This window comes from Rhinolophus ferrumequinum, chromosome 3, assembly GCF_004115265.2.
Source record: "Rhinolophus ferrumequinum isolate MPI-CBG mRhiFer1 chromosome 3, mRhiFer1_v1.p, whole genome shotgun sequence".
Lineage (NCBI taxonomy): Eukaryota > Metazoa > Chordata > Mammalia > Chiroptera > Rhinolophidae > Rhinolophus > Rhinolophus ferrumequinum.
In genome coordinates, this window is record NC_046286.1 from 95,497,389 (window position 1) to 95,524,681 (window position 27,293).

General features: G+C 36.2%; 1 protein-coding gene across 1 annotated transcript; it reads left to right on the top strand.

The window, feature by feature from the left end:
* The first annotated feature begins 5,948 nt into the window (after positions 1 to 5,948).
* On the top strand, positions 5,949 to 27,063 carry LOC117020710 (VIP peptides-like). The gene is made up of 7 exons (XM_033103318.1): positions 5,949 to 6,129; positions 7,720 to 7,825; positions 8,641 to 8,730; positions 10,020 to 10,124; positions 10,883 to 11,011; positions 26,485 to 26,600; positions 26,885 to 27,063. Exons 2-7 carry the CDS (start codon positions 7,722 to 7,724, stop codon positions 27,061 to 27,063), a joined length of 723 nt encoding a protein of 240 aa, XP_032959209.1. The 5' UTR covers positions 5,949 to 6,129; positions 7,720 to 7,721.
* The last annotated feature ends 230 nt before the right edge of the window (positions 27,064 to 27,293 follow it).

The window sequence follows — 27,293 nt, forward strand, 5'->3', positions numbered from 1 at the left end:
CACATAAATATGGACAGATAATTTTTGACAAAGTAGCCAAAAACGTACGATGGAGAAAAGAATCTTCAATAAATGGTGCTGGGAAAATTGGAAAACCACGTGGAAGAGAATGAAACTAGACCAAAATTAACTCAAAATGGATCAAAGACCTAAACATAATACCTGAACAATTAACTGCATAGAAGAAAGCATAGGTGCTAAATTAATGGACTTTGGGTTCAAAGAGGATTTTATGAATTTGACCTCAAGGCAAGTGAAGTAAAAGCTAAAATAAATCAATGGGGCTATATCAAACTGAACATCTTCTGCACAGCAAAAACACCATAAACAAAACAGGCAGCCAATTGAATGGGAGAAGATATTTGCAAACAATGCCTCTGATAAGGGGCTAATATCTAAAATATATAAGAAACTCATACAACTCAACAACAAAAAGACAATCAATCCAATTAACAAATACAAAATTCGCAACAACAATAAGGCATGTCACTCAGCAAGACACCACTACACGTCAACATGAACACAGCTGTGAGACCCTGATATACCAAGGTTATAAAACCTTACCGAGCTGCTGGTACAATGCTGCCAATATAAGCGCACAGTGGCAAGTTCCCAAACTTAATTGTCATACCTGGTAAAATAAATGTGCTCTCCAAAACACAATAAAACTGATATTTCAAATTACCAATACTTTTGTAAAAATTCTTACATCTCCAAGATTTACCAAGGGAATAATAAAAAATGTATTATGCATCAGTATTTAAAATGGTGAAATACTGATAACTGAATAGAAGGATTAATTGAATAAAATTCAAAAAGTTAACCAAATATACATGCATTAAATGCCACGTAATGAAGGTGAGATTTCAGGTCAGTAGATGGAATACTTAATAAATGCATGGGAACAATTACTTTTCAATCCCTACCTCATACCACACAGAAAAATAATTGCCAGAAAAATTAAAGCATTAATTAAAAAAAAAAAATATATATATATATATATATATATATATATATATATATATGAAATCAACTCACACAAACTTTAAGTAAAAGCTATAAGAAAACAGAAACCAGACATTATTACTTATTTTACTAAGTGTTAATCCAAAATTATCTCTATCCTCTGAATTTGGAAGTCTTTTGTGCTTTCATTGGTCAAAGCAATGCCTCTATTTCTTCTGTCCTAATGTAATATCTTGGAGAAGTACTTTATTTAAAGTAATGGTAGAGGGTAAATAACTGTATTCCTCAATTCTGAATTTAAGGGATATACTTGTTAACTTCTTTCTCCATTAGAATGATTTTGGTAATGTACTCTCTAAAATATACTACTAAAAAAATCAGACCCTGACAAGGAATGTAGGGGATGAGGTGGAAGCGCATTCTGTTGTTATTTGACCAAAGAAAGAGAATTTGGAACCAAGGGCCCATGTTGCCTTTTCCTCTAAAATTGATCAGATTTTAAAATGAATCATAAAGAAGTCAGAAATAAATATTCTAGAGCAATGGGATAATTCTGAAGCAAAGAAAAGAAACAAGGAAGAAAAACGGTAGACCTCACATTTACCCTAGAAATAGATCCAGTATACAGGATACAGTATTTTAGGGCAACGAGTATTTTTAGGGAGATAAAACAAAGCATCACAGCTATAAGAAGAGATTACAATTATTTTTGTAAGAGAACAAGTAAGATTTCTATTGGAAGCAGGATATAGAAGAATCAATTGTATCAAAATGGATAGGAAAATGATAAAATAACAAATATGAATAAAAATAACAGATGAAGAGAATGAGATTGAAAAATGACAAGTATGAATGATAAAATATGGGAAATCAACATGCAAATAATAGGAATTACCAAGAAAGAAAACAGAATATGAAAAAGATTTTATAGTCAAAGTCACTATGCACACTAAAAAATAATACCATTGGATATTTGGAGTGTCTTTGATATTGCAATCAAAATCATCATAAGAAGTCAGCACTTACACATAGTCTGGCGACATTTTTAAACTTTAAGGGTAAAAATTTCTTCCAGCCATCATGCAAAAAAAACTTGCTTTCAATGGCATTAAAATCAGGACCTCTTTGAACCTCATCACAAATATCAATGTCGTTGCATGGTCTGGTATCTAAAAGGAAAAAGACCTTAACCTAAATACTCAGCAATGTGTCATTTGTATGTAAAACAATAGAATGGTATTTTTGGAACTATAAGATCTCAGACAATTATTCATCCAAGATTTTTTTTCTGTAAAATATACAGAGATATAATTCAGAACCACAAAACTGAGTGATACGCATATATTAACTATCCGATTAGATTACAGACCAAGGGAAAATAAGCATCTTTGATGATATTTGTTGAAACCATGTTCTTGTCATGGAAGAAAAATCACTAAAGTGCATGGTTATTTATTAATAACAGTAAAATATGGGTTCTATAATGAGAAGTAGTGCTGCTGATGAGTTTAAATAACTAGAGTAAATTTAAAAATATCATTCTAAAATAATAAAACAAAAGTTTGTTTCAAGATCAAAATCATTGGCGTTTCAGATTCTGGAATTTAGTTAATAAGCTGTGAGAAGACATAGGGCTTTGAAGTTACACCTTATCTTCTCTAGAAGGGAATTAAAAATAATAAAAAGAAAAATATAAAAAACATAATTGTAGCTTAAGGAAAAAAGAGAGATTGAGTTGATCGTTATGAAACAATCATTATTATTTATACATAGTTTATATTAACAGTGCACAAATATGCATATATTTCCTAATACAAGTTTCTGAAAGCTATAGGACTTAAGAATATTAGGGTAAACATGACTTCTTAAGTACCTTCCCAAATGGGACGCTCTAGACCAGACACTGACAAAGCATTTCTGTGAGGGGCCAACTAGTAAAGGAAGCATTTTAGGATTTGTGAACTGTAATCCCTGCGCTACTACTCAACTTGGCCATTGCAGCACAAAAGCAGACATAGACGATACATATCTGATAAGCATTTCTATGTTTCAATAAAACTTTACCTATGGACACTGACATTTAACTCTCATATCATTTTCAGATGTCACAAAATATTATTTCTCTTTTAATGTTTCTCAGTCTTTGAAAAAATATAGACTCCCTTCTTAGCCTGAGAGATGTAAAAACCAGAGAGTTGAGCCGGATGTGGCTCAAGCCAGCAGTTTGCAGACCTCTGATCTACACCTACCCCCTCAGGATGAGCCTGGCAGAGAGAAGATAGTCTGAGTGTGAGTTAGGCTGAGTAAGCTGACAATGCTGTCACACAAGGAGGCAGGAGAGCACCTCTGCAGCATTAAATCTAAATAGCAATTCTGTTAACATCATCTGTATATTGCATTGTGTGTTCACCACCCAGACTCAGTTCTCCTTCCATCACCATATATTTGATCCCCTTTACCCTCATCTACCACCCCTCCCCCTTACCTTCTGGTAACCACTAAACCTCTTGTCTGTGCCTATGAGTTTTTATTTCTTTATTTGCTTGTCTTGTACCTTTGTTGTTTTAAGTTGCGTATCCCACATATCAGTGAAATCATATGGTTCTTGACTTTTTCTGTCTGACTTATTTCACTTAGCATCACTGCAGCTTTATTTACAGTGGCCAAGACATGGAGACACCAAAGTGTCCTTCAATAGATGATTGGATAAAGATGATGTGGTATATATACACAGTGGAATACTATTCTGCCATAAGGAAAGATGAAATAATGCCATTTGCGACAACATGGATGGATCTTGAGAATATCACCAGTTCTTAATGGAAAGAAAGCTAAGTGAAGAGCAGAAGACCTGGCTTTCAATATCATATTTGTAATTAACCACAAGCGTGACCTTGCAAGCATTACATCAACTTTCTGGACATTGTCTAAATTATCTGTACCAGAAGGTTCTTGGAGATTTGTTCTAACTGTGTGAACAAACAATGTTCTTATAAACATCACTTGACTGAAAAGTGTTAGGGAGAAAATAAATTTTGCTAAAGATGGGGAAAATTATTGAAAGATATGTCAAAGTAAGAAAAAAAGCAGATTTAAACAGAAAATTCACATTTGTATTTAACGAGTTTTATACTAAAGTATTCAGAATCAATTTAGAGTACTTTTTCCCTTGTTTGTTTTTCTGAAACCATCCATACTTTATCTGGTTAAAGGAATTCTGATTTGCATCCATTTCCTTGATAGAAAAAAAGAAAGACATTTCAAAAAAAATTCTGTGAATTAAGACTTTGAACCTGCAGATGGTGCTATGATTTCATTTTCAAATTCAGTTTTGCTTTCTAGTTTAAGTTCATAGGAAAGAATACAGTTCTTTAGTTTCTTTTTATCTGGTAATAAATTGAATTATTTCTCTTTAGTTTGGTCTTTTATTATTAAATGAGAGAAACAGACTTTACCACTGGAAAAATCTACTGTAGCTAGTTTTAAGGATTACTACAGGCCTCTTTACACCAAATAATAACCAACTTTTATGTCTTTTTTTTGGGGGGGGGTTTCGCTTATTATTTAGTATTCGTTTTTCTGTGCTCTCCACCAATTTACCTTACTGTTGCTGTTCTTAAGTAAAATTGCTTTGCTGAGAATTGGGTGATGAAGAGCTAAGGATAAAAAAATTCCATATGAGAAACATTTCAACTTCTAGTTTGTAATACTCTGATAAAAAAAGATTTCCTGGAATTAAGCCACAGGAACTCTGGCTTAAGTCAGAGCTGTCAACTGGAAAACAAATTTCCAGATATTTTGAAATTTAATTCATTTAATTTTTCTTATAATGGGATTAGAAAATATGACTAAACCTAGCAGGATATTCCTTTACTGGATCAGTCTGACTTTGAATGAAGCAAATGGATACTAAGATTTTAATGTAGAAGAAAAGGGCTTTAGAGCTATTGTCCCTCAAGGAACTTACAAACAAACATGTAAAAGAATACACACACTGGAAATTTGAAAAAATAAAAGGAAAGATGGCATTTCGCTGTTGTCCATAGAGTTTTCCAAGTGGCTGCACTTGCACCTTAAACTCTGGATGAATGTATGCTAAGTAAACTACTTTGAGTTAAAAGCCCACCAATAGAAATTATTTATCCAAGCACATACTCTGTAAATGCTTTCCAACTTGTTCTTTGCTATCACATGTCAAGTGATTGAGTTGTAAATCTTCAAAAGCTGCTGTGGAGTGTGTTCTGGAACCGGGGAGGAACACAATCACTCTGCATAGCACAAGGAAGGACGTATAACAATGATGGGTATAACTTTTAAATAGGAATAAAATTTGAATCCCCTTGAGATAGACAGTGTGGTAATTTAGTTTTTAAATCATTTGAGATTGTGTCTGTGAAAGTGCATTGGAAATTGTGATTTTTCTATAGCAGTGCTCCTACTTTTTACATCAGTGTGAATGTCAATGATATCCAACCATTTTTGAAACTCATACTGGGTTAATTTCCACATAGAGGAATTTAAGAACAGAAAGACGGAAAATTCCTTCTAGATGCTTTCATAATTAGGATAGATCTCAAGAAAGATGACATGAATCAGGATCTACATGAATGGCATAAAAATAAAAACAGGAATTAGAAGAATTGATGCTTTGTAATTAATGAGAATTATACATTTCTGCAGATCATGGACGTGTTTGTTGATTTCTGAATCTATATGAACATAAAATTCTTATTTTCTGAAGGAAGCCCAGTATCTTGGCTATAACATTATTCATTCTCCTGTATCATTATTGCTGATTAAAGATTAAAACACTTCACATGAAACTTAGTACATTTTTGTTATTTAAAGAAGAGAAACTCTCTGCTTTATCTGTTACATCTTAAGTCACTCACTATAAATATATAAATCAGATATAAGGACAATTGAACAAGAACCTCTAGTCCTATTCAGCCCATGGGAGCACAGCTGTGACATATTTCAGAGAGCTTTGTGATTGCTCAGGCCTAAGCACAACCCTATAAAATGAGGGGCCTTGAAATGCTGGTCAGGGTAGACTGCAAGCAGCTGCTGGCAATAATATGAACCCTTAGCCAGGACGAGGTTCTGGTTCAGCTTTGAGGGCAGAGAACTGGTGGAGCCAAAGACAAGCTTCCAGGTTGGCTGGTAAGTACAGAAATGTCTCACGCCCCTCATGTGAAGGGGTTTCCTGAATTATTTGTGTTGGCAGATACTTTCCCTGCTTGCTCTTTTAGTCAATGCTGACTTTTTTTTATTAAGTAATACGTTCAAGTATATATATTTTTTCTTTTTGCTTGAATGTAAATTTTTGACTGAAGGGATCCTTGGGTACATTTACTTTAGAAGTTTACACTCGTTTTTTAAGTGCTGTTCTATGTCATTTGTTGTTTATATAAACCTAGAGAACATTTATTTTTCACTTTAAGTTGAAATGCCATGATTTTTATAGACAGAGAAAGAGACCTTGAATTTTTAAGTGTCTACCTAGAAATTATTTGGAAATATAATGTGTATGTGAATTAGATGTATAAAGTACATTCTATTTTAAATATATTTCACTTTTGGTGACAAAATTTCGATGGTAATATGTGGTTCAGTGATTTCTTGGTATTGATTTTCACTACTAATTTAGTAAAATTGTTCAAACCCATATGTAAGAAAATAGGTTCCCAGTAACATCTACAATTAAAAGCAGAAAAAGAAATGTGTATAAAATACAATTTTTGTGCTAATAGACATACCCCAGTTTTATATTATCAGATGCAAAACTTAAAGTAGAAGTATAATCCGTTTTTTGAAACTGTTAGAAAACATACTAAACTTGAATGCGATGACTCTGTAATCAGGATATGCTCCATTGTATTACTTCTAGTTCCATATGAATGTGGCATTCAGTATGTACTTGAGCCAACTATGTGCCTGGTGAGAGATCTGCAGCTGTTGAAAAAAATCCTAATTTTTATTCAAGCGCTTGTCACCAAGAGAAATCCACTTGATTTAAAAAGGAATCATACTGTCTTTAACTGTTCCTATAAAATGAAATAAATCTTGCAAGTTATTTCCCAAACTTGCAAGAAGTTTTAGAAACTTCTGCTAGACACTCAGGATTCCTGTGTATCTAACCCAAAAAATTGAAAACACTTATTTGTAAAGATATATGTACCCGTAAGTTCATTGCAACATTACTAATGGTGGCCAACACACAGAAATGACCTAACTGTCTTTCAAGAGTTGATTGGATAAAGAAGTACTGGTACATATAAACAGTGGAATACTACTCTGCCATAAAAAATGATGAAATAGTGCCATTTTGGACAACCTGGGTGGCTCTTCAGAGTATCAGTGAAAAGAGTCAAAGAGGAAAGGACCAGAACCATAAGATTTCACTCATATGTGGGACATAAAACCGAAAGCAACAAATGGGCAAGGAAAACAAGCAAAGTCATAGACATAGGAAGCAGTATGTGGTTACCAGAAGCTAAAGGGCGTGGGGGGCGGATGAAGATGGGGCAAGGGGTCAAATATATGGTGACAAACTGAGACTAGATTTTAGGTCGTGAGCACACAATTCAGTTTAAAGATGACATATTAGAGAATTGGACACCTGAAACTTACATAATGCTATTAACCAATGTTACCTCAATAAACTAAAAAAAAAAAAAAAAAGAATTACCTGTCTGCTGTGGACATTGTGGTTGGAAAATCTGATGTGACTCTCTCCCTTTTGTGGTGCAGAGATGGCAACCCGAAGAAAGCCCCAGCTCCTTGTGCGCCTGACACTGTTCAGTGTGCTCTTCTCACAAATGCTGGCTTGGCCTCTTTTCGAAGCACCTTTTCTGAAGTAAGTTCTCTTTCAATCCAGTTGAACATTCCATGTTTATCTAAAAGACAATTTCCTTTCTGTTATGTTGAACAACTCAGTTTTTTAAAAAATTGTATTATTTATTTAAATATTTGGTTGATATGTTATGTAAATTTCCCCCATCATGTCAAGATGATTGTTCTTTTGTACATCTCTTACTAATATTATATTAATACATACGATTAGAAACCTGAAGGCTCACAAAATTCATTGAACCTGAGTAACTATTCAAAGATAGAAAGATTCTTTGGAGTTGATCAATACAAAGAAATGTATCACACCAAGGTGAATTTTGAGGTAAATTTTAGAAATTTAGAGAAATAAAAGCAGTTAATATCCAGCTGTCAAGAAATGTTTGAGCCAAATGATACAAAACATCAAGAAATGTTCAAATTGCTTCCAGTTTTCATATGGAATATTAAAAATACTTCAAAGTTTCTATATTGTATAAAATCTTTCTTCTTATAGGATTTAACTTTGCAAAGAGAAGACATCACGAAGGACGTGTACTTTGCTGAATGCTCAGATAGGGTTGAACTGAGTAGCTCTTATGCGTAGGACATACAGCTTATAAAAGTTATATGACATCAATATTAAGGAATAAACCAAAATTTTACTATTAATACTCTCATAAACCATAGAAGCCATTGTCAATTATCCTATCCACATTTTTTATTGGGTGATACTTCACAAGATTTTGAGTGTCTATTTCAAATGATTGTAAAATCAGATGTCTTCTGAGAAAGGGATGTGTTCTTCTTCTAATGTCTTTTAATTAACATGTTGGGTTACAGAATACCATTTGAAGGAGTAATTGATCATGATGAAGCTTTCCTAACACCAGACACTAACATCTTGCCAAATGCACTTGCTGGAAATGACAGGTGAGTTCATCTTATTGAGTTTTATTTTAGAAAATGTATCTCTGAAGCATAAATTTTTATTTTTGTGTCTCCATGAAGCTACTCCTACAGCATAACACTGCAGGTTTCCATGTGGTATGGCTCCCTCCAGCCTGACTTACTGCAGCTCTTGCAGCTGTCCATGGTGTTCATATACAGGTTGCAACAAGCCAGGATGAGCCAATCACTCAACTCACATCCTGTTGCATAAATTGTCAACATCAAAAATTGTACTTATTCTAGTAAAACTTCAATATTTAGGATTCCATGATAGAGGAAGTTCTAAGGCAAGAATTTATCTCTATATAAAGAAAAGATGCCTAATAACAAAAGCTACTCACTCAGAGAACCACTTGTGAAAAGCAGCATTCAACAGGAGACAAAGAAGGTCTATACTGAAGACAAAAAATTAAAGTGTTCTCATTAGGGCTGAAAAGAAGGTTGATAGATCCTAAGATCCTCTCCAATTTAAGAGATTTTATTTCCAAATAGTTTTTGAGAAGAAAAGGCAAAAGTCATTAGAGTGTTTGTGCTAAAATCAGGATAGTTTTTTCTTATATGCCCTTATGGTACATGAATAAAGGGTTAAGAATCAATCAATCAATCAATCAATCAATCAATCAATCAAAGAATCAAAAATAGGAAATAATTTAATTATTTTCTATTTATTCTTTTTTTACTTTTTTATTAGTTTCAGGTGCACAATACAATGTAATAGTTAGACATTTATCATTCACACCCCTCACACAGTGATAACCCCCTCCACCCATCTATTACCCCTCTGACATCACATACAGCCATTACATTTCCACTGCCTCTATTCCTAATGCTGTACTTCATTTCTTCTACATATGTATATGTATATAAAATTGTAGTTGATGTTCATTATTCTTCAGCTTCAGCTTCAGGTGTATAGTGCAGTGATCAGGCAATAACTAATTTAAATACATTCTATGTCTCCCAGCAATATATATCAGAGAAGGTTTAGTTTGAAAGATTCTATCAGTGAGCTTTTATAATGAGGTATAACTCTAAGAAAGCTTATTTCTTTAATTCTTCAACATTTTGGGACAGAAATATGGAAAATGTTTTGATATAAATCACAAAAAAAATCTCTTTTTTTAGGATTTTAAGAAATCCTTCTAGACTTAAGTTTTCACAAGAAACTTTCATAATAATCTGGTGGTTAGTTTCTTTCTTATTCATTGAGCCAAAATAATTTGTAGGAAAACCTTTTTAAAATAATGGTTATACTTTCTTCCTTGTTTTAGGAATGCCAGACACGCTGAAGAAATTTTAACCAGTGACTATAAAAGACTCTTGGGACAACTTCCTGCCAAAAGAAACGTTGAATCCTTTATTGGAAAAGGAGATAGGTAAAGAGAATTTAATATTTTTTTCAAACATGTTATGATTATTTAATCTGCAAATTATATTTGCACTGATCACAATTTATTTCCTTTGTTCCAAATTGATAACTCTTGATAATATTCAATTTAGTTAAAAAATAATTCATATTCTTCAATGAAATATACGAGGCCCATGCATTAGAAAATCGGGCTTTCTAGTAATGTCATACTCACTGGTTCAGACACACTTAGTTTTGTAAATAACAATCATTTGTGAATGTGCAATCAAATTGAAGTAGACACAGTAAAAGTAAGACATAGTATAAACTGAAGCAAATTTTAGGGTTAACCATAGTACTTGTTTTTTAACTTCTTGCTCAAACCAAGCTTTGGAAGATTCTCTTTAACTGGACAATAGTTGAATATTTACTAGGTACAATTTAGGTGAAAATTGTACACTTATTTACACTTATTTTTAAAGAAATTTTTTCCTAATGGCAGAAAACAACTTCAAATATTCACCCATTTCTATTATTTTATTAAGTATTTGCTCATTTACTACAGAATGTAATTTAACACAGTCCCAGAGAATGCCAAAATGTGTTGGATTATTCCTAGTTCCTCTATTTTTAGGTTTAGGTATATTTTTCTTTTAGAATTGTTGTGAAAGAAAATGAGCTGGGTGTTGGAATTCCTTTTTATCTGACACCAAAATATTTGGAACTTTGTTATATTTATCGTTTCTTGTTAAAACTCACTGATTTCGGTTTCCTCACATTTCACAGTGATAACATCTCAGAGGACAAAGTTACAACCAAACGTCATGCGGATGCAATGTTCACTGACAAAAAGGCTCGTATTGGAAAGCAAAAAAAGCCTCGGAAGCCACTCTTCAAGAAACGTCGTCGTAATAGGTAAAAAAAGAGACAACTTGGTAAAATGAAAAATTATAAATGACTTTCAAAATAGAAGCTACATAATGGAGTCTTATCTATCTCTCTGCCTCACTATCTATCTACACTTTGTGAAGCGGTAATTTTCAACCTTGGCTGCCATTAGACTCCCTGGAGAATTGTTAAAATACTGATGTCTGGCCTTACCCAAAACACATGGCCAGGAAATTAGTGCCTCAGTGGTATGGCTCTAGACATTGGTATTTTCTAGGGCTCCCCAGCTGATTCTACTGTGACTTTAGAGTTAAAAATTATGTGTAGAGGTATCTAGTCTGAATTTGGAAACAGGTTTTGTCAACAGTGCTGACATTTAAAACATAGATATTGGAGAACAATAACAGGAAGTGGGGTGATCTCTCTTTTTATTCCAATCGTTTTTGTTTAGATGGTGAGTACTAAGAACAATTCTGGTTGGGTGAGTTCGGACAAGATGACTGTCTTCCCCCCCAATTATAATTGTGTAAGAACAGTTATAGCTACTTTAAAGTTGAAGAACAATTCATAGATAAACGCTACCCTCAATAAAGATCATTATTTAGCCCCCAGAGCACTTTACAGAGAACAGACAATACCGTAGGTCACACATCATATCTTCTTTAGATGCTTTGTCATCTAAGAGCCTTAACATGCACAATGTCTCTTTCTGGTTGGCAGGAATAGGCCATCCTCTGCAAAAAAGAACAGAAAGATGTCTGGAAAAAGGCTGCGGAAACCTTCCCGGTGGTGGAAAAAAATTTGGAAACCTTCCCAATGGTGGGTGTATTTATTTTATTCTTACAGCAATCATTCAGTTATGTAAGTAGGTAAGAGTCACTTAGTAAGAAATATTACAGTTCTCACAATGGTCTCATTAGACCTCATGTAAGAAAGATATTTCTGCCTGAAGAGAACCCCAAGCCAGTAGACAGCTTAGAAGTATTCATGCAGGGTGGTGATCACCTAACAGAGAAAGCTAAGAAGGAGTAGAGTTTGGTTTTGTTTAGTTTGCATGGATGTATTCCTATCCTTCTGTCAAGTTATAACTCAGAAGAGACTGCCTCGCATTAATGAGAAACCGTGGCTTTCTTTAGGGAATCCAGAAATGCTGTTTTTATTATTAAAGATTTAGTACCACAATTGACTGCGAACACCTCACTAAAGTACAGGAAATATGACCAAATTACAGCATGACTCGTTATTGTGAAAATCTAAAGGTACTCTGGGTCTAATTGTATTCCTGAAATACGGTAAACTTCCTGCAGAAAAGTCCAATTTAGGTTATTTTACCCATAAAGTGAATGAAGGTACTATGACTTCAATAGCAGTCATTGTAAAATGTGTTTTGAGAAGAGAAAACATGAATAGTTTTTTTTCATTTCTTAATTGATAAACTTGTTATCACAGTTGTTTTTATGTGTACAGGAATACAAGACATATTTCTAACCTGACTTGCTTTAAGGTTGACATTAGCCCATAAAAAAGGTTTAAGAGACTTTGCAAGTGCTTAGTCATCACTGTATCAGAGGTTGGCAACACTTTGCTTTAAAGGTAATGCAGTAAATATTTTTGGCTGTGTGCCTACACAGTTTCCATTACAACTACAGAGCTCTGCTGTAATAGAGTGAGAGCTGCCAAAGATAATACGTAAAATGAAAGGAAATGGGTGGGTTACATTACAATTCTATTTGTAAAACATGAAGGTAGGCTAGACTTCCAACTAGGTCTGACTTGGTCAAAGAGATTAAACTGCATGAGTTGAGACTGAAGACAATTAATGGTCTTGCTTCAGTTCCTGGAGCAAATATCTCAGGTTTTCATGAGAGTGCTCAAGAGTGGACAGGGTGTCTGGGAAGACACCTGCACCATTGGTTGCTTCTGTCCACTGATTACAAAATCACCTCTAACAGAGATACAGGGTGAAGGACGCTGCACCTGCCCACTCATTATTATAAAAGGATATTACAGAGAAACAAGTACCTTTGCTCAAAACAAAATATTAATCTCACATAGCTTCTTGAAAAGTTGTTTATAAGAAGAAATCTTCTCCATTAAATTAAGAAATACAATACACACTAAAAGATCAAGGAGGATGAATCACTCAGGTTTTTTAAAGTTATCTCATCATTTATGAGATTGCATCCTCCATTGTTTCTGTTTCTTTTCTGAATGGGTAGCATTGGATAAATTATTTTGACAGAAAACCGTGCGGTTCAACCATTTGTGAAAAGTATAAATGGGTAACTATTAATGACTAACTTTAGAGCCCCTTCACATTGCAGTTCCATTTGTGACAGTCTTTTAGAAGACAGCTTTTTGATATTACAGAACACAATCTCCTGTCACAGGCTATTGACAAGGGGGAAAGAGAAACTGGTGTGTATCAAGTGAGTGGAGAATGAATGAAACTAATATGCTATAAATAAAAATATTTTTATACTTATATACCAATTCTTTCTTTTTCAGGAAGGAGAAGATTCTTTCTTCAATTTTTGATGAAGAAGAATATTAGGTGAAGTAATTATACTTTGATTTCTACCTAAGTAATTCAAGAAATGCCTTCAAAATCAAAACCAAATAGTGCTATATTTTTCATGTTGTGCCTCATTTTATTCCAATGTGATAACTGTTGCTTACATTGCAAATATTATTTAAGAGTTCTTAAAATTGCCTTTAACTCATGAAAATCCTGGAATTCCAGAGGCTGTGTATCTTTTCTAACAAAGATGTATTTAATGACAAATAAACACCAAGTTAATTCCAATTATACGAGGCTTTATGGAAGGGTGGTAAAAGAGCAACATTGATGTGTTTATTTATGGAGCACACTTAACTATTTAGAAGAATGGAGCACCTAATCAGTGTCTCCAAATTTGAATATTAAGCAGATGGAATGCTGTGTTAAATGAACCTCAAATTGTCTAAGAGAATATCAAAAAATAAAAATTCTTTCTTCAAAAAATATTTTCGAAAAATGTTATGCGTTCCCACATCAGCAGGCAAACTTTATTTTGAATGGGATTAACAGTCTCTCAAATTTGGATCTCTAACTGCCAAAGGCTCTCTTCTGATGTAGTGTTCCAATGAGATTGGCCTCTGCTTCTGACACTGGACCTTCCTTTCATGATATGTTAAGTACGTGTAGAATGTAAACTCCGTGGAGCATTTGTTTTTCAGTAATATTTTGTTTTTTGTCACAGTCAGCCAAAGAATGCTTTGAGCATCAATGAAGGTACATTTGGAGACACAAATATTTTCCTAAAATGATTCCGTGAAATTATATATACAGAAAATAAAGACCTTTGATTGTCATTGCACACACTTTCTATTGTATTGATTAATTTAAAGGATATGAAGGTACCTTGTTTTAGCACTAAAGTTTTAGGCACTAGATAGGTTTTGTAATATATAAAGTAGGACTATTGGAATGTTTTATTATGTGTTCATTCTAAAAAACAGAGACTTACATAAGAGAAATTCCTTTCTCAAACTGGGCAAAAGATAAAATGTCAAGGGATAGTAAGATGGTTCAGTTCCACGAAGCCGTCAGAAATCTAAACCCCTTCCAGGTCACCTTTCATCTCATAGGGCCCGGCCCTTCTCCTCATGATCCAAAGTTGCAGCTGGAGTTCCAGCCATCATATGTGCATTCTTGGAGCAGGTGGAAGAAGAGGCAGGGAAAAAAAAGATTAAAGAAGAAAGAAAGGAAAGAGTACATGCCAGTTTGGCTAATTGTCCTGTCCCACACAATGAGGGTTGTGGGGAGAGAGGAGGGCGGTGCAGGGTTGTGAAAAGACAGAAGCCATGAATAGAGTTGAAGCTGGGCCAAGTGACGTGCAGCCTCAAGGACTGAGCACAGGCCAACATTAGCTTTTATTAGTTAGGTGGGGAAGTAAAGGACACAAAGCTTCTCAATCTCAAGATCTGTGAATCCCACACATCATAATAGGAAACTGATTCAAGCCAACCACCCTTGCCTGCAGGTAGTAGAACCAAAAGTCTCAGGATGTGTGTACTTGCCAAGGGACACAACCTATATGCATATGAATAGATGGAGAGCACATCATTGAATCACTTCCCTTGCAGATTGTGGGAAGGAATGCAGCCACAGAGGCAGAGGCTTTCCTTAGCCTGGGGAAGGTGGGGGGCTGTGCCCACCTCTATGAACCCTTTGGGTTCTCCTGTTGGTCCCCACTCGACTGCGCCTGGCTTGAGTTGTTCCACCCCCATGGGGAATCTTACTCATCATTGGCTGACCAGCCATCTTTCTGGGGCCAAACAGGGAGACATAAGGTACAAGCACAAAAGTGAAGCAAAGTTCCTGAAAGGATCCGTCTCACAGACTCTCCTTTCTTTGGGGTCAGGTACAAGGAGACAAAAAGGGGTAGGCTGCTGCGTGGCAACAGCTGATATCTTATGGTAACATCCCCTTGAGGAGAACATAGTTTTATGGTGACAGTCATTTGCAAAGGAGGACAGGGGATGTTTTGTTTAGTGTTTGTTTTATGTGCCCTGACAAAAATGGGGGTTCTATTAATATAAAACCAACAAAACATATTTTTATGTGGGGGTGTTTTCAGAACTCAAGCTACGCATCTTGAATTCTTACAAAGAAGGTTTAAAGAAATGATAGAGTAGTGGCAATCAGAAAGATCCCAACCATTAATGAAGAATCAATGTCATCACAAGGCAAAGCATTGCTTCTTTCCTTTTCTACAATTAGAAAACATGGCTACATAAGGAAAGTCTAGAACTACAAGTAATTGCAAAGTGGTTTACACATGTTGAGGTGAAGTAGACTAATAATTTTTTAAATATCTTATTTACAAAATATTAAATATTTAAGTGACTTTTCTATACAAAGCGTTGCATGAAAATAGAAAACCTCCACATGTTATTTACACAAAGGAAATTTATAAAGATCAATGGGGGCATAGTAGTAGTGCAATTTGATTGTCAATCTAAACAACTTTTTGTGATTTTATTAATGTAAATGCTTTTCAACTTCTTTCCTATTCTTTCAAGAACTATGTATTGAATGCCTCTGATGTGCGATGTAGATATCTGAGAGTTGGGTTCTGGACAGAGGGAACAGCAAGTTCCAGCGAGGGAAGGGTCCTGGCGTATCTGGACAGCAAGGCGGGCAGTGCGGCCGGAGCCGTGTGCACTGGAAAGGGCTGAGCAGGAGATGAGGTGAGAGAGGTCACCAAGGACTAGACCTCGTGGGGCCTCACAGGCTCCGGAAGGACTCGAGGACTGAGATGAGGAGATGGTACGGAGTTTGGGACAAAGATATGACATTATCTGAATTCTATTTTATAGGGTCGTTCAGGCTGCTATATTAGGAATAGGATGAAGGGCTGGAGGGGTGCTAGGGATGGAAACAGGGAGAAAAACGCGGAGGCTACTGTCATGAATCAGGTGAAAGACGACGGTGGCTACCAGGGCACAGACAGCGCAGGTGGGGAGCAGTGGAGTCTGAATACGTCTTGAGAGTGAGTCACATTATTTGCTTATACATCGAGGATATGAAAGAGCAAAGTCCAGAATGTTTCCCAGGTAAATCACCTGAGCAACTTGAAGGATGGACAAAATGGGAGGAAGGAGCTTCCATAACAAGAGAAGTTTAGGTTTGGACATTTCAAAGCTGATGCTGAATAGAGTTGGAGACACACCTGAGGAGTCCTGAGGAGATGCTGTGCTGAAGACAAGCAGTTGGGAGGCTTCAGTATATAGATGAGATCACCAAGGGACCAAACGTAGCTGACAAAGCATCTCAACACGTGATCCCTGGGTGGTTCATTTACTCAGCTGCCACAACAAAAGACCGCAGAATGGGGGCTTAAACATCAGAAGTTATTTTCTCACAGTTCGGAAGCAGATGTCCAAAATCAGTGTTCTACCCTTCTGACGGCTGTGAAGGACTATCTGACCGATGTTCCTCACTGGCTTCTGGTACTTTGCTGGCAATCCTTGACCTGTGGAAGCATCACCATGCTCTGCCTTAATCTTCACATGTTGCTGCCTCTGTTTGTGTGTGTGTGCATGTATGATGTGTGTGTGTCTCCAACTTCCCCTTTTCAGGAGGACACCTGGCATAATGGATCAGGGCCCATGCTAATTACCATTTCTACTCAGTTTCCCCTGTAAAAAATCACCTATCTCCAAATAAGGCCACATTCTGAGGTACTCGGTTTTAGGAGTTCACCAATTGAATTTGGGGACACAGTTCAGTCCATCCCACTCAGGCTCTCCAACATTAATCGGCTGGGAAATTGACGAAAAAATGGGGTAAAAAGGAATGAAAGAAGAAGATAGTAAAATAGAAGAAAAGTAGGAAAGTGTGTAGTTTGTATAACAAGTAAGAAAGTCTTCCAAGGAAGAAGGCATCGTTAACAAATTTATAAGCTGCTGCTGTGAAAAATAAGAATCACGCATATGTTTTTTAAACAAGTATTTATAAGGAACCTACTATGTGTTCAGCAATCTTCTATGTTATGATGATACAACAGTGAACCAAATACAGAAAATTCTGCCCATATGGAGCTTACATTCTACTGAGGGAAACAGATGAGAAAAAAAAAATAGTTAAGGAAAATACATATTCTGTTAGAAAGTGATTAAGTTCTCAGGAGCAAAATTAATATAAAGAAAGAGATATTAAGTGTTAAAAAAAAAACACAAAAAAAAACTGCAAATTTAAGATGAAGGTCCCAGAGTAGGCCTCTCAATAAGGTGAATTGGAAAACAAAAGCCTAGAAAGAATGAGCATCTAGTATCTATGGGAAGATCATTCTAGACAAAAGGAATTCCAGATGCAAAAGCCCTGAGCTTGGGTCTTACCTACTATTTTAAGGAACAGAGAGGGGGCCGATTTGACTGAAGGGGGAATGATTAAGGTACAGCATAAGAGAGAAAGTCAGACAAGTTTTAAGGAACAGGGCCTCATATTAAATCATAGGTCATAGCAGAACTTTGGTTTTCATTTAGATGAGATTTGAATCCATGGATAGAATGGCTCCCTCCCTGCATAGCCAAAAAAGAAACAGCCACTAATAACTTTCTACACACAGTGATCTCAGACTTTCTAGCTTCTCTTTTCTTTGTTTTCTTTTCCTTCCTTCCTTCCTTCTTTCCTTCCTTCCTTCCTTCCTTCCTTCCTTCCTTCCTTCCTTCCTTCCTTCCTTCCTTCCTTCCTTCCTTTCCTTCTTTCTTTTATCAATTTTCCAAACAGACCACAGTTAATGGTTGCAGGTACTATTATAAATGTTGAATAAGAGTGAACAACCAAGGATCTCCAGATATTTGAGAACAACTTGAAGAAGGAAAGGGCCAATTTAAAAAAAAATAAATATGGCTGAAACAGAAATGTCAGAGAATAAAAAAAACAAAGTCTAAAAGATAATCTAAAAATACTTCATAAATAAACAAGGACTTAATGCAGGACCAGAGAAGAAAATGCTTCTGGACTATAAAATTTCCTAAATTAAAATAAAATTTAACACAAGTGTTGTATGTCAAATAAAGCAAAATGCCTACAGTATTAGAGATAAATTAGAAATAAAAAAAAAAATAAGTCACAGATAATCAAAACAATAAGGCTTCTATCTGATAAACAGAATTTTTAGAGTAAGAGAAAGGAGAACCTTGATGGGAGAACATAATCAAAGAAATACCAGAAAAGTTCCCTACATCATACTTCACGTTAGATCAGAACACATGCCTATTTCACTCCTCAATAAATGCACATTCTACAGTATAGGAACTGTCCCGGAATATCTAACTAGTTTGTTGAATTTGTCAGTTTGATACTGCATTCTTTTGTGAAAGGCACAAAAAGCTCTTTGTTAATCAGTTACTAACGTGGCAAATTAACTCTGAAAATATTTCTAGACATCCTAACCATTTTCATATTTATAGCTTCTGGGGGTGATAAATTCTAATACTTAGTTTTCTAACATTTTTGTAAGAATCAGATTGAATCCATCCAATCTAATAAGCAGAGGTACATATTTTCTTCTGTTCTTGTGTAAATAAAAACTATACATACCATATGCTGTCTCAACATTAAGCTAATACACACCACATTGTTTCCAGTTTGCAGATACAGAAACTCTATTCTATAGGATATTTCAAAGATAAGAGACTAACAATTCTAAAATAATATCTGTGAATTCTGGAGATCCTTGGAGCCACACATTCTAGTAGATCTAGATTTTAGAAAACGACACTCCAATTATTTATTTGCCTATTCTTCTTTAGGGCTCCAAACTCAAATGGTGCCCTCTCTGGTTAACTGATAGCAGGTGCAATTGTTTGAAAGGACAGAGAGCGAAAAAGACACATAAAAAGCAACTGCCTTTTCACAATCATCTGTTGACATCTTTCTGTCCTCCACTACCGTGTTTCCCTGAAAATAAGACCTAGCCAGACAATCAGCTCCAATGAGTCATTTGGAGCAAAAATTAATATAACACCCAGTCTTATTTAACTATAATATAAGACCGATTCTTATATTAATATTTCCCCCAAAGAAACATTAGAGCTGATTGTTTGGCTAGGAGTTATTTTGGGGAAAACAAAGTATTAGAGAGAAAACATTTCCTTGTTGGTTCTCTTTTGCCTCATGTAATTGCAAGTCTCCTGCAAGATGCATCTCTTTTCATACTTTAACTTTTCTCATTTTTACCCCACACAATTGTGCTTTCTTTTTCTCCTCCTTGGACACTTGCCCTGGTTTCATAATTTTGCTTCTTTCTCTCTGGCTCTTCTGTTGCCTATAGACTTGTGGCTTCACGCACCAGGGCATATCTCTCTGCTTCTTGTCTTACCCACATGTTAACCACATTTGTTCCAGTGACAGAAAATTCATATAGCTCTCCTAAGATTTCCTTTTGTCTCTTTGATTTTCTTTCTATTAGGCCTTAGTCACACAGGTTACACTTGTTAAGCAATATTTCTTAATTGATATTTTAATTATCTTTCTGTTTATAAAACCTAGCATCTTTGAGCTGGAAGTTTCCATTGTATAAGATTGTAACTTAATGACTAAGGAAATACCTGTGTATGCCATTTGTCATGCAGGAACGCATGCAGAGTCTCTGGTCGTGCTCCCCACATAAGAACGCAAGATATGGTGAGGCCAAAACGGAACACCCACGGAGCCATAGGTAGGGGAGTCGTACCACTATATCATTGCTGGCTGCCGGGCGAGACACACACACGAAGTAGGATCCACACAATCCGCAGCCCGCCTTCTGCTTTTCTGCCTGCGAAACAGCCAAGCAACCAACACAGTCACGGCCGATACATCAGCGGCCAATTGGCTAACAGGCTACAGCCCACGGCCAATCTGTCACAGCCGATGGCCATCCACCACCTGAGCCAGCACCCCTCCATGTGAGGCCGAGAGCCTGGAAACTACTCTCTGGGACTCTGTTCCCACACCATTACTCTTAGTTTATAGAGTCTGACAATTAATTTCGTGAACTCGTTCCAGAAAAAGTGCTACATACCCCATTGCTGAATATCACTATGGTCACCTTCGAAGTACTCCCCTTGGGAAGCTACGCACCAATGCTAGCACGAAGTCCACTCTTCAAAGCAATTTGGAACTCTCTTTCTGGAATGGGCATCAGAGCTGTTGTTGTCTTACCCTTGATGTCCTGAATGTCATCAAAATGTATACCTTTCAATATTTCCTTTATCTTCAGGTAAAGAAAGAAGTCACTGGCGACCAGATTGGGTGAGTAGGGAGGGTGTTTCAATACAGTTATTTGTTTACTGGCTAAAAACTCTTTCACAGACAGTGGCCTGTGAGCTGGCACATTGTCGTGATGCATGAGCTCCCTCGGGACCATTTTTGCACACATCTTTCTCATGCCAAGATTTTCAGTTAAGATTTTCCTAACTGTTTCTCTATGGATTGTTACTTGGTCTGTTATGTTTATCACAATCACCTGATGATTTTGATGCACGATTCCATTAAATTTTGCAATGTTTTTGTCAGTTCTGCTTGTTACTGGCCACCCTGACCTCTCTTCATTAGTGACGTGTCCTTGCCTCTCAGAAAAACATTTAATACATTTTGTACCCTGTCATTTTTTTCATGGCATTATTCCCATAAACTTGGACTAACAAGTTCCTGATTTCACTTCCACTCTTGCTAAGTTTAACTAGAAATTTAATATTTGTTCATTGCTCTACTTCAAGCTCAGACATTCTCACGACGGCACACAAAAATACTCAGCAACAATAGCAAATGTCACTCAGCAAGACACCGCCACACATCCACACGAAAACAGCTGGGAGACACTGATGTACCAAGGTTCTGAAACCTGACCAAGCAGTTTGTGCAGTGTTGCCAAGTAAGCACACGGTGGCAAGTTCGCAAACTTAATTGTCAGATGTTGTATACTCCAAAGACATTATCTTCTTACCTTCAAACACAGATAAAGAAGCTTCAGTCATATTCTTCTTAAGTTGCGTAGAGATGAATGAGATAGAGGTTTGGAGCAGCAGGCTATGTCAAGAAAGAGAATTTATCAAAGAAGGGCAAGTCTGAAATTGTGTGCAGGTAGTGAAGAGTAATGGAACAGAACTGAGAAAATTCCAATTGTCAGTTTATGTAGCTGATTAGAGGAGTGTTAGCTTGAAAATAAACCTTCAGAGTAAAAGCAAAAGGGTGACTAATAGATGACAGCATGATTTGGTTCCATGTAGGGGCTATTATACTAATGATATTTTACAACATTATGATGAAAAATATAATAATTTTAAAAAATGAAATATAAATATTTTTATTTCTCAAATTGAATGTTATTTACCAAATTGTGGGATGTAACTGCCAATTTATTTCTAATTGAAAAATGTTTGGAAACTGAATAAGACTAACTTGTGTTGATATAGTCTTATGTGATTGTATTAATTCAGAGAATTGTAGGTATAAAAGTAAATTCCATTTTTTGCCAAGGTTCACACTTTCTATGGGGTGTGTGTGTGTGTGTGTGTGTGTGTGTGTGTGTGTGTGTGGTGTTTCAGAAATAGTGGTTACACTTTGGGAATTAACCCCTTTTTAGATATATAGTTTACAAATATTTTCTCTCATTCTGAGGACACAGTTTAGCTAAAAGGTTAAAATTTAAAGTTAAGGATAAAAATGTAGAAACTTTGTTCTTAATTCCAGTTAAAGCTTTGGGATTTTTGGTGTAATCGTAGTTAATCTGCTTTTGCAAGCAAAGATCAGTCCTGGAAAATATAATGACAGATATAACAAAGCTATGCTTGAGTGACTGAAAGGTAGCATTCCGTTGTTCTGCAGGAATCAGGAGACTGGCTGAATCTAAAGATAACAGGAAGGAAGAACCTCAGGCTCCAAGAAATCTACACTCACAGGAGATGACTTCTTAGATGCCAAGGCAACTCAGAAGTGACTCAGGAATCCTGGGGACCTGCCCTCCACCTCAAATCACTCACTTCCCCTATCAGATTTAGAACCAATAGCTCTCCCTTGGCATGTGAATTTCCCTTTTGAACCCCTTAAACTCCCCATCTTTCCTCTTTAGGGGTCTGGATTTGAGTTTTCTTCCTGTCTTTTCGTTTGGCTGCCTCTGGAACTCAACTCTTTTCCTTGTTGCATACTTCTTGCTTCAGTGATGGTTTTGTTGTGCGCTGGGCATATAAACTTGGATTTGGTTACCATTCTATAGGCTGCTTTTCCATCCTTTGCTCTGAAAAAAGCTTTTCAGTTTGATGGAGTCCCACTTCTCTATTTTTGCTTTTGATGCCTGTGATTTTTGTGTTATATTCATAAATTCATTGCCAACTCATATGTCAAGCATGTCTTTCCCTATGTAATCTTCCAGGGATTTTACAGTTTCAGGTCTTACATTTAAGTCTTTCATCCATTTTGAGCTTATCATTGTGTATAGCGTAAAGTAGGTGTCCAATGTCATTTTTATGTTTTGCATGTGGATGTTCAATTCTCCCAACACCATTAGTTCAAGAGACGATCTGTCCCCCATTGTTACCTTTCTCAACCATCAGTTAACTGCATACTTATGGGTTTATTTGTGGGATCTCTATTCTTTTCCATTGGTCTATTTATCTATCTTTATGCTAATACCATACTGTTTTAATTACTGTAACTTTGTAATTTATTTTGAAGTCAGGGAGTGTGATGCCTCCAGCTTTGTTCTTTTACAGGATCACTTTGGCTACTATTGGTCTTTTGCGGTTCTACATGAATTTTAGGATTTTTTTTTCTATTTTTGTAAAATATCAAACTTCTACCACTCATTATCAAAAATTCTCAAATAACCCAATTTATAACAATGGGCAAAAGACTGTTAATCTGTAAATTATTGAGTGTGTCTTTAAGACGTTGTGATTTTTCAATAAATATAATCACAATACTATTGTCACACCTAATGCAAACAATTTTGTAATATCAAATTTTGTCTAGGTAGCATTCATACATCTCTGTTTGTACCATAACTATATTATTTCAGTTGGTTTGTTCACACCATGATACAAAGTTGATACATTGCATGTGGTTGATATACATTTAAGCGCCTGTTAATCTATGCTTTCCACTCCCATTTCTTCTTGCCATGTATTGGTTGCAATTCCCCACAAGCTGGGTAGCAATCCCGTGGCATTGTTTAAATATGTTCTTTTCCTTCATGAATTTCCCATGAACTGGGAAGTTAGGTCTCAAGGCCTCACCACATTCTTTTTGGGGAGAATATTTCCTAGGAGGTTGTGTGCCCTTCCTACTGCATCGCATCAGGTGGCACATACTGTCTGGTTGTTTCCATCTCTCTGTGATGTTAGGATTCATCTGTGAGGTTGTGTATGATCCACCTGATACATCCGTTCTAAGGTTCCCTATCAGCCTTTCACATGACGATTTTAACAACCACTGATAAATGTTTCCCAGAGGTATATTTCATCAGGGAAAATATTACCTATCATTTTTTTCTTTCTGCATTTCTTAGTATTTCAGAAAGAAGAATGTTCTCTCATCAACTATACGTTATACTTACATGCATTTTACACAGAAAAGGCAGAATAAATGTTTAATTCCCAAATTTACTCCTAATAAATATGACCTTTTATATATTCTTATTAAGAGCTTTTCAGTATAGCAAGAAATAGACAAAAGCTTTAGTTTTATTGTATTTCCTTATTTTAGAATGAGAAAATATTATTTTGGGTTGATTTCTTAATCTTCCTTGGGTTGTGTGTAGTTACACTGTTTATAATCCTTTTGTAGGAGATATGATTGATCATCTAGAAGTCATTTCTAATGCAGCAATGCTATCATTCAGGATGGTGACAGCAAAGAGCTGGTAAACTAGAGAGGAAGAAGAAAGAACATGAAAATCTTGTCTTTTATAAGAAGGTTTAAAATGAGATGGAAACATGGAGAAAAGAGAATGGAGTAGAGTCACAGTGGGTAATACTTTTCTTGGTACGCTATCTGGTATTGTTTTGAAATATCCTATAGATCTCCCAAGATTTCTTTTTATCTCTTAGATTTTCTTTCCATTAGGACTTAGACACACAGGTCACACTTGTTAAGCTATATTTCTTAATTGACATTTTAATTATCTTTCTGGTTAAAAAACCTAGAATCTTTGAGTCAAAAGTTGCCATTGCATGCAAGGTTATAAGTTACTGCAAGAGAAATATCTATGCCATTATTCTTTTTATTCCAAAGACATTTTATCCTTTCTCCTTAAGCAATAGTTTGCTTAAGATAAAAATAATTGGGGTTTCTGATATGGAATTTAATTAGTGAGCTATGAGAAGACATATGGTTTTGATGTTACAATTTATAATCTCTAGAAGGGAATTGAGAGTAGTACAGAGAAAAATATTAAAACATAAGTGTAGCATTAGAAAAATAAAGGGTGATTGAATTAATCAATATAAAAGAAAAATAAATGAACACAGTAAAATCAATGATTCAAATTACTAAGAAGAAGGTTTAAAACAAGCATTGAAAAGTAAAGTACGTTTAATTATTTACACTAACATGAGAGCTAATTTAAAACTATAGAAACATGGAAAAATATTTGTGATACAGTGTTAAGTAAGAGTGCAATTTGGCAAGTTGTATGTGCCTTATTTGTGCATGTGGATAAACCAGCACATGAAAAACCAAAAGCTGAAATAGGCATAGCATATGTAAAATCATGGGTAATTTCTTTACTTATTCAGAGAACTTAAAAACAACTTTTAAAAATGTTTTTTAAAACTTAAAAACAACAGTCTTAAGTATTGCTAAATTATATTAAAGCATAATTTAAAACTTTTAAATATGTCAAAATTCATTTTTAAGACTCAGTGTGTACTTTGCCAATTCTGGCAGAATAATTTGGCTGCAGAGACAAACATTGGCTTCTTTATCAATGTTAAAAGAATATAAAGAATTATTAACCCACTGTTTCATGAGATCTCTACATTAGAAAATAGAAAACTGTTGAGTTGCTACAACCCACGTATTAACTAAAGATATTTTTCCACTAGTGTAAATAGATGTCTTAAAGTTGGAAGGGCTTCTAACTAAATATACACTATGTGCAAGTTGTAGAAGTAAAAACAAAGATCTGTGTGTGACATTTCCAGATGCTAAAAATGATACATACAAAAACAATTTCCCCATTGGGGCACGTGGGCTTGCTGCTAAGATGGGACTAGTGCTCTCAGAATTTTCATCTGAACTCTAGACAATGATTAGTCTGCATTGCCCAAAATCAGATATATCACTGAATTTCAGAGAAGCCGAGATTGCAAATCACTGGTCACCACAGTATCAGAGATCATGGAATAATTTTACACTTCAGGAAAATGAAAGTATCTCTAGATATTGAAGAGGCTATGAATTATAATGATGTTTACTCTTTCATTTTATTCTTGACCTTAATGTAAAAAAAATCAATTTGCCTCCCCCTGTTTTTCTCATCTTTCTTCCATTCCGCTGAGACTGTCCAACTCTCTGTAACCCATACAAACCAGCCAATATATCATCTACACCTTTTTTCCACTGTCTTTCTACACCTTTTTGCACTGTCTTTGCCTTCTTGCATCTCCCATTCCTACAACCATCAACATTGCAGTAATTCTACAAAACTCGTACAACCCCTGTTCCTCTGGGAGGGACCCCAGTGATCCCTCTTCTCTCAGGCTCTACAGCCCTGTTAAATGAAGCACTCAATAAACTGCTCTACACTGTTTGCCATCTTTTGATGCTCCTCAGCTTTTTGCTACAGTCTTCTGAGGGTAGGAATCAAAACTCTCCCTTCTCTGTGTTGCGGAAAAAGCGGCCAGGACCGAGAGACTCAAGTGACACGCAGAGATCAGGGAGAACACAGCTTTATTACGCCGGTGGGCTCAGCGGGATTGTTCCCAAAGACTGAGCACTTACTGGGGTCGGGCGCTTTGTTTTATAGGGTCAGGCCTCCGGCTTGGTGGGGGAAATCTGGCCAGGGTGACCGTGGCAGTGCCTCCCAAGCTGAACCCAATGAGAGGGACCGGGGACAAGCAGCGGATCCTCCTGTCGGACCAGGTAAGCCCCGGGGCCATTTTCCAAGTCAGTCCTGTCCCATGTGACAGAAGGGGAGCCTGATCACCTCCCAGTAGGTTCTTATAACCTACCCAGGCAGAGACACCCATGGGAGGGTGTCAACCCGGTGTGTGAGTGACTGATTGCATGTCTGATTGTTTGATTCCGTTGCTTTGACTATGGAAACCTGAGAATCCTCCACCCTGATTCTCGCAGAGTGTCATTTGGCATAACGGTGATTCACTCCACGGAGTGGCCTGGTCTGTAAATTATTCTGTACACCATAGCCAAAGACGCTCCTAAGATCCCAGGAGGGATGCGAGCAGGGCAGCACCTGAGTAAATCCCCCTCCCCACCGTCTGCGACATCTTACACTACGGGAGGGGAGCAAAGTAAGCCTGCCTTCCTAGACTGCATGTTAAAGACTTTTAAAAGGGTTTTAGTGGAGATTATAGAGTCCGCATGACCCCAGGAAAATTACGAACCCTCTGTGAATTAGAATGGACCACTTTTAACGTCAGTTGGCAGCAGAGGGAACCCTAGACCCGGCTGTCGTCCTACACGTTTATATTGTGGTGACCAGCAATCTTGGTCACCCGGATTAGTTTCCATACATTGACTCCTGGTTGGAAATTGCCAGGACCCTTCCACGTTGGGTACGGTTCTGCTCTAGTAAAAAGGGACAGTGCAGGATTC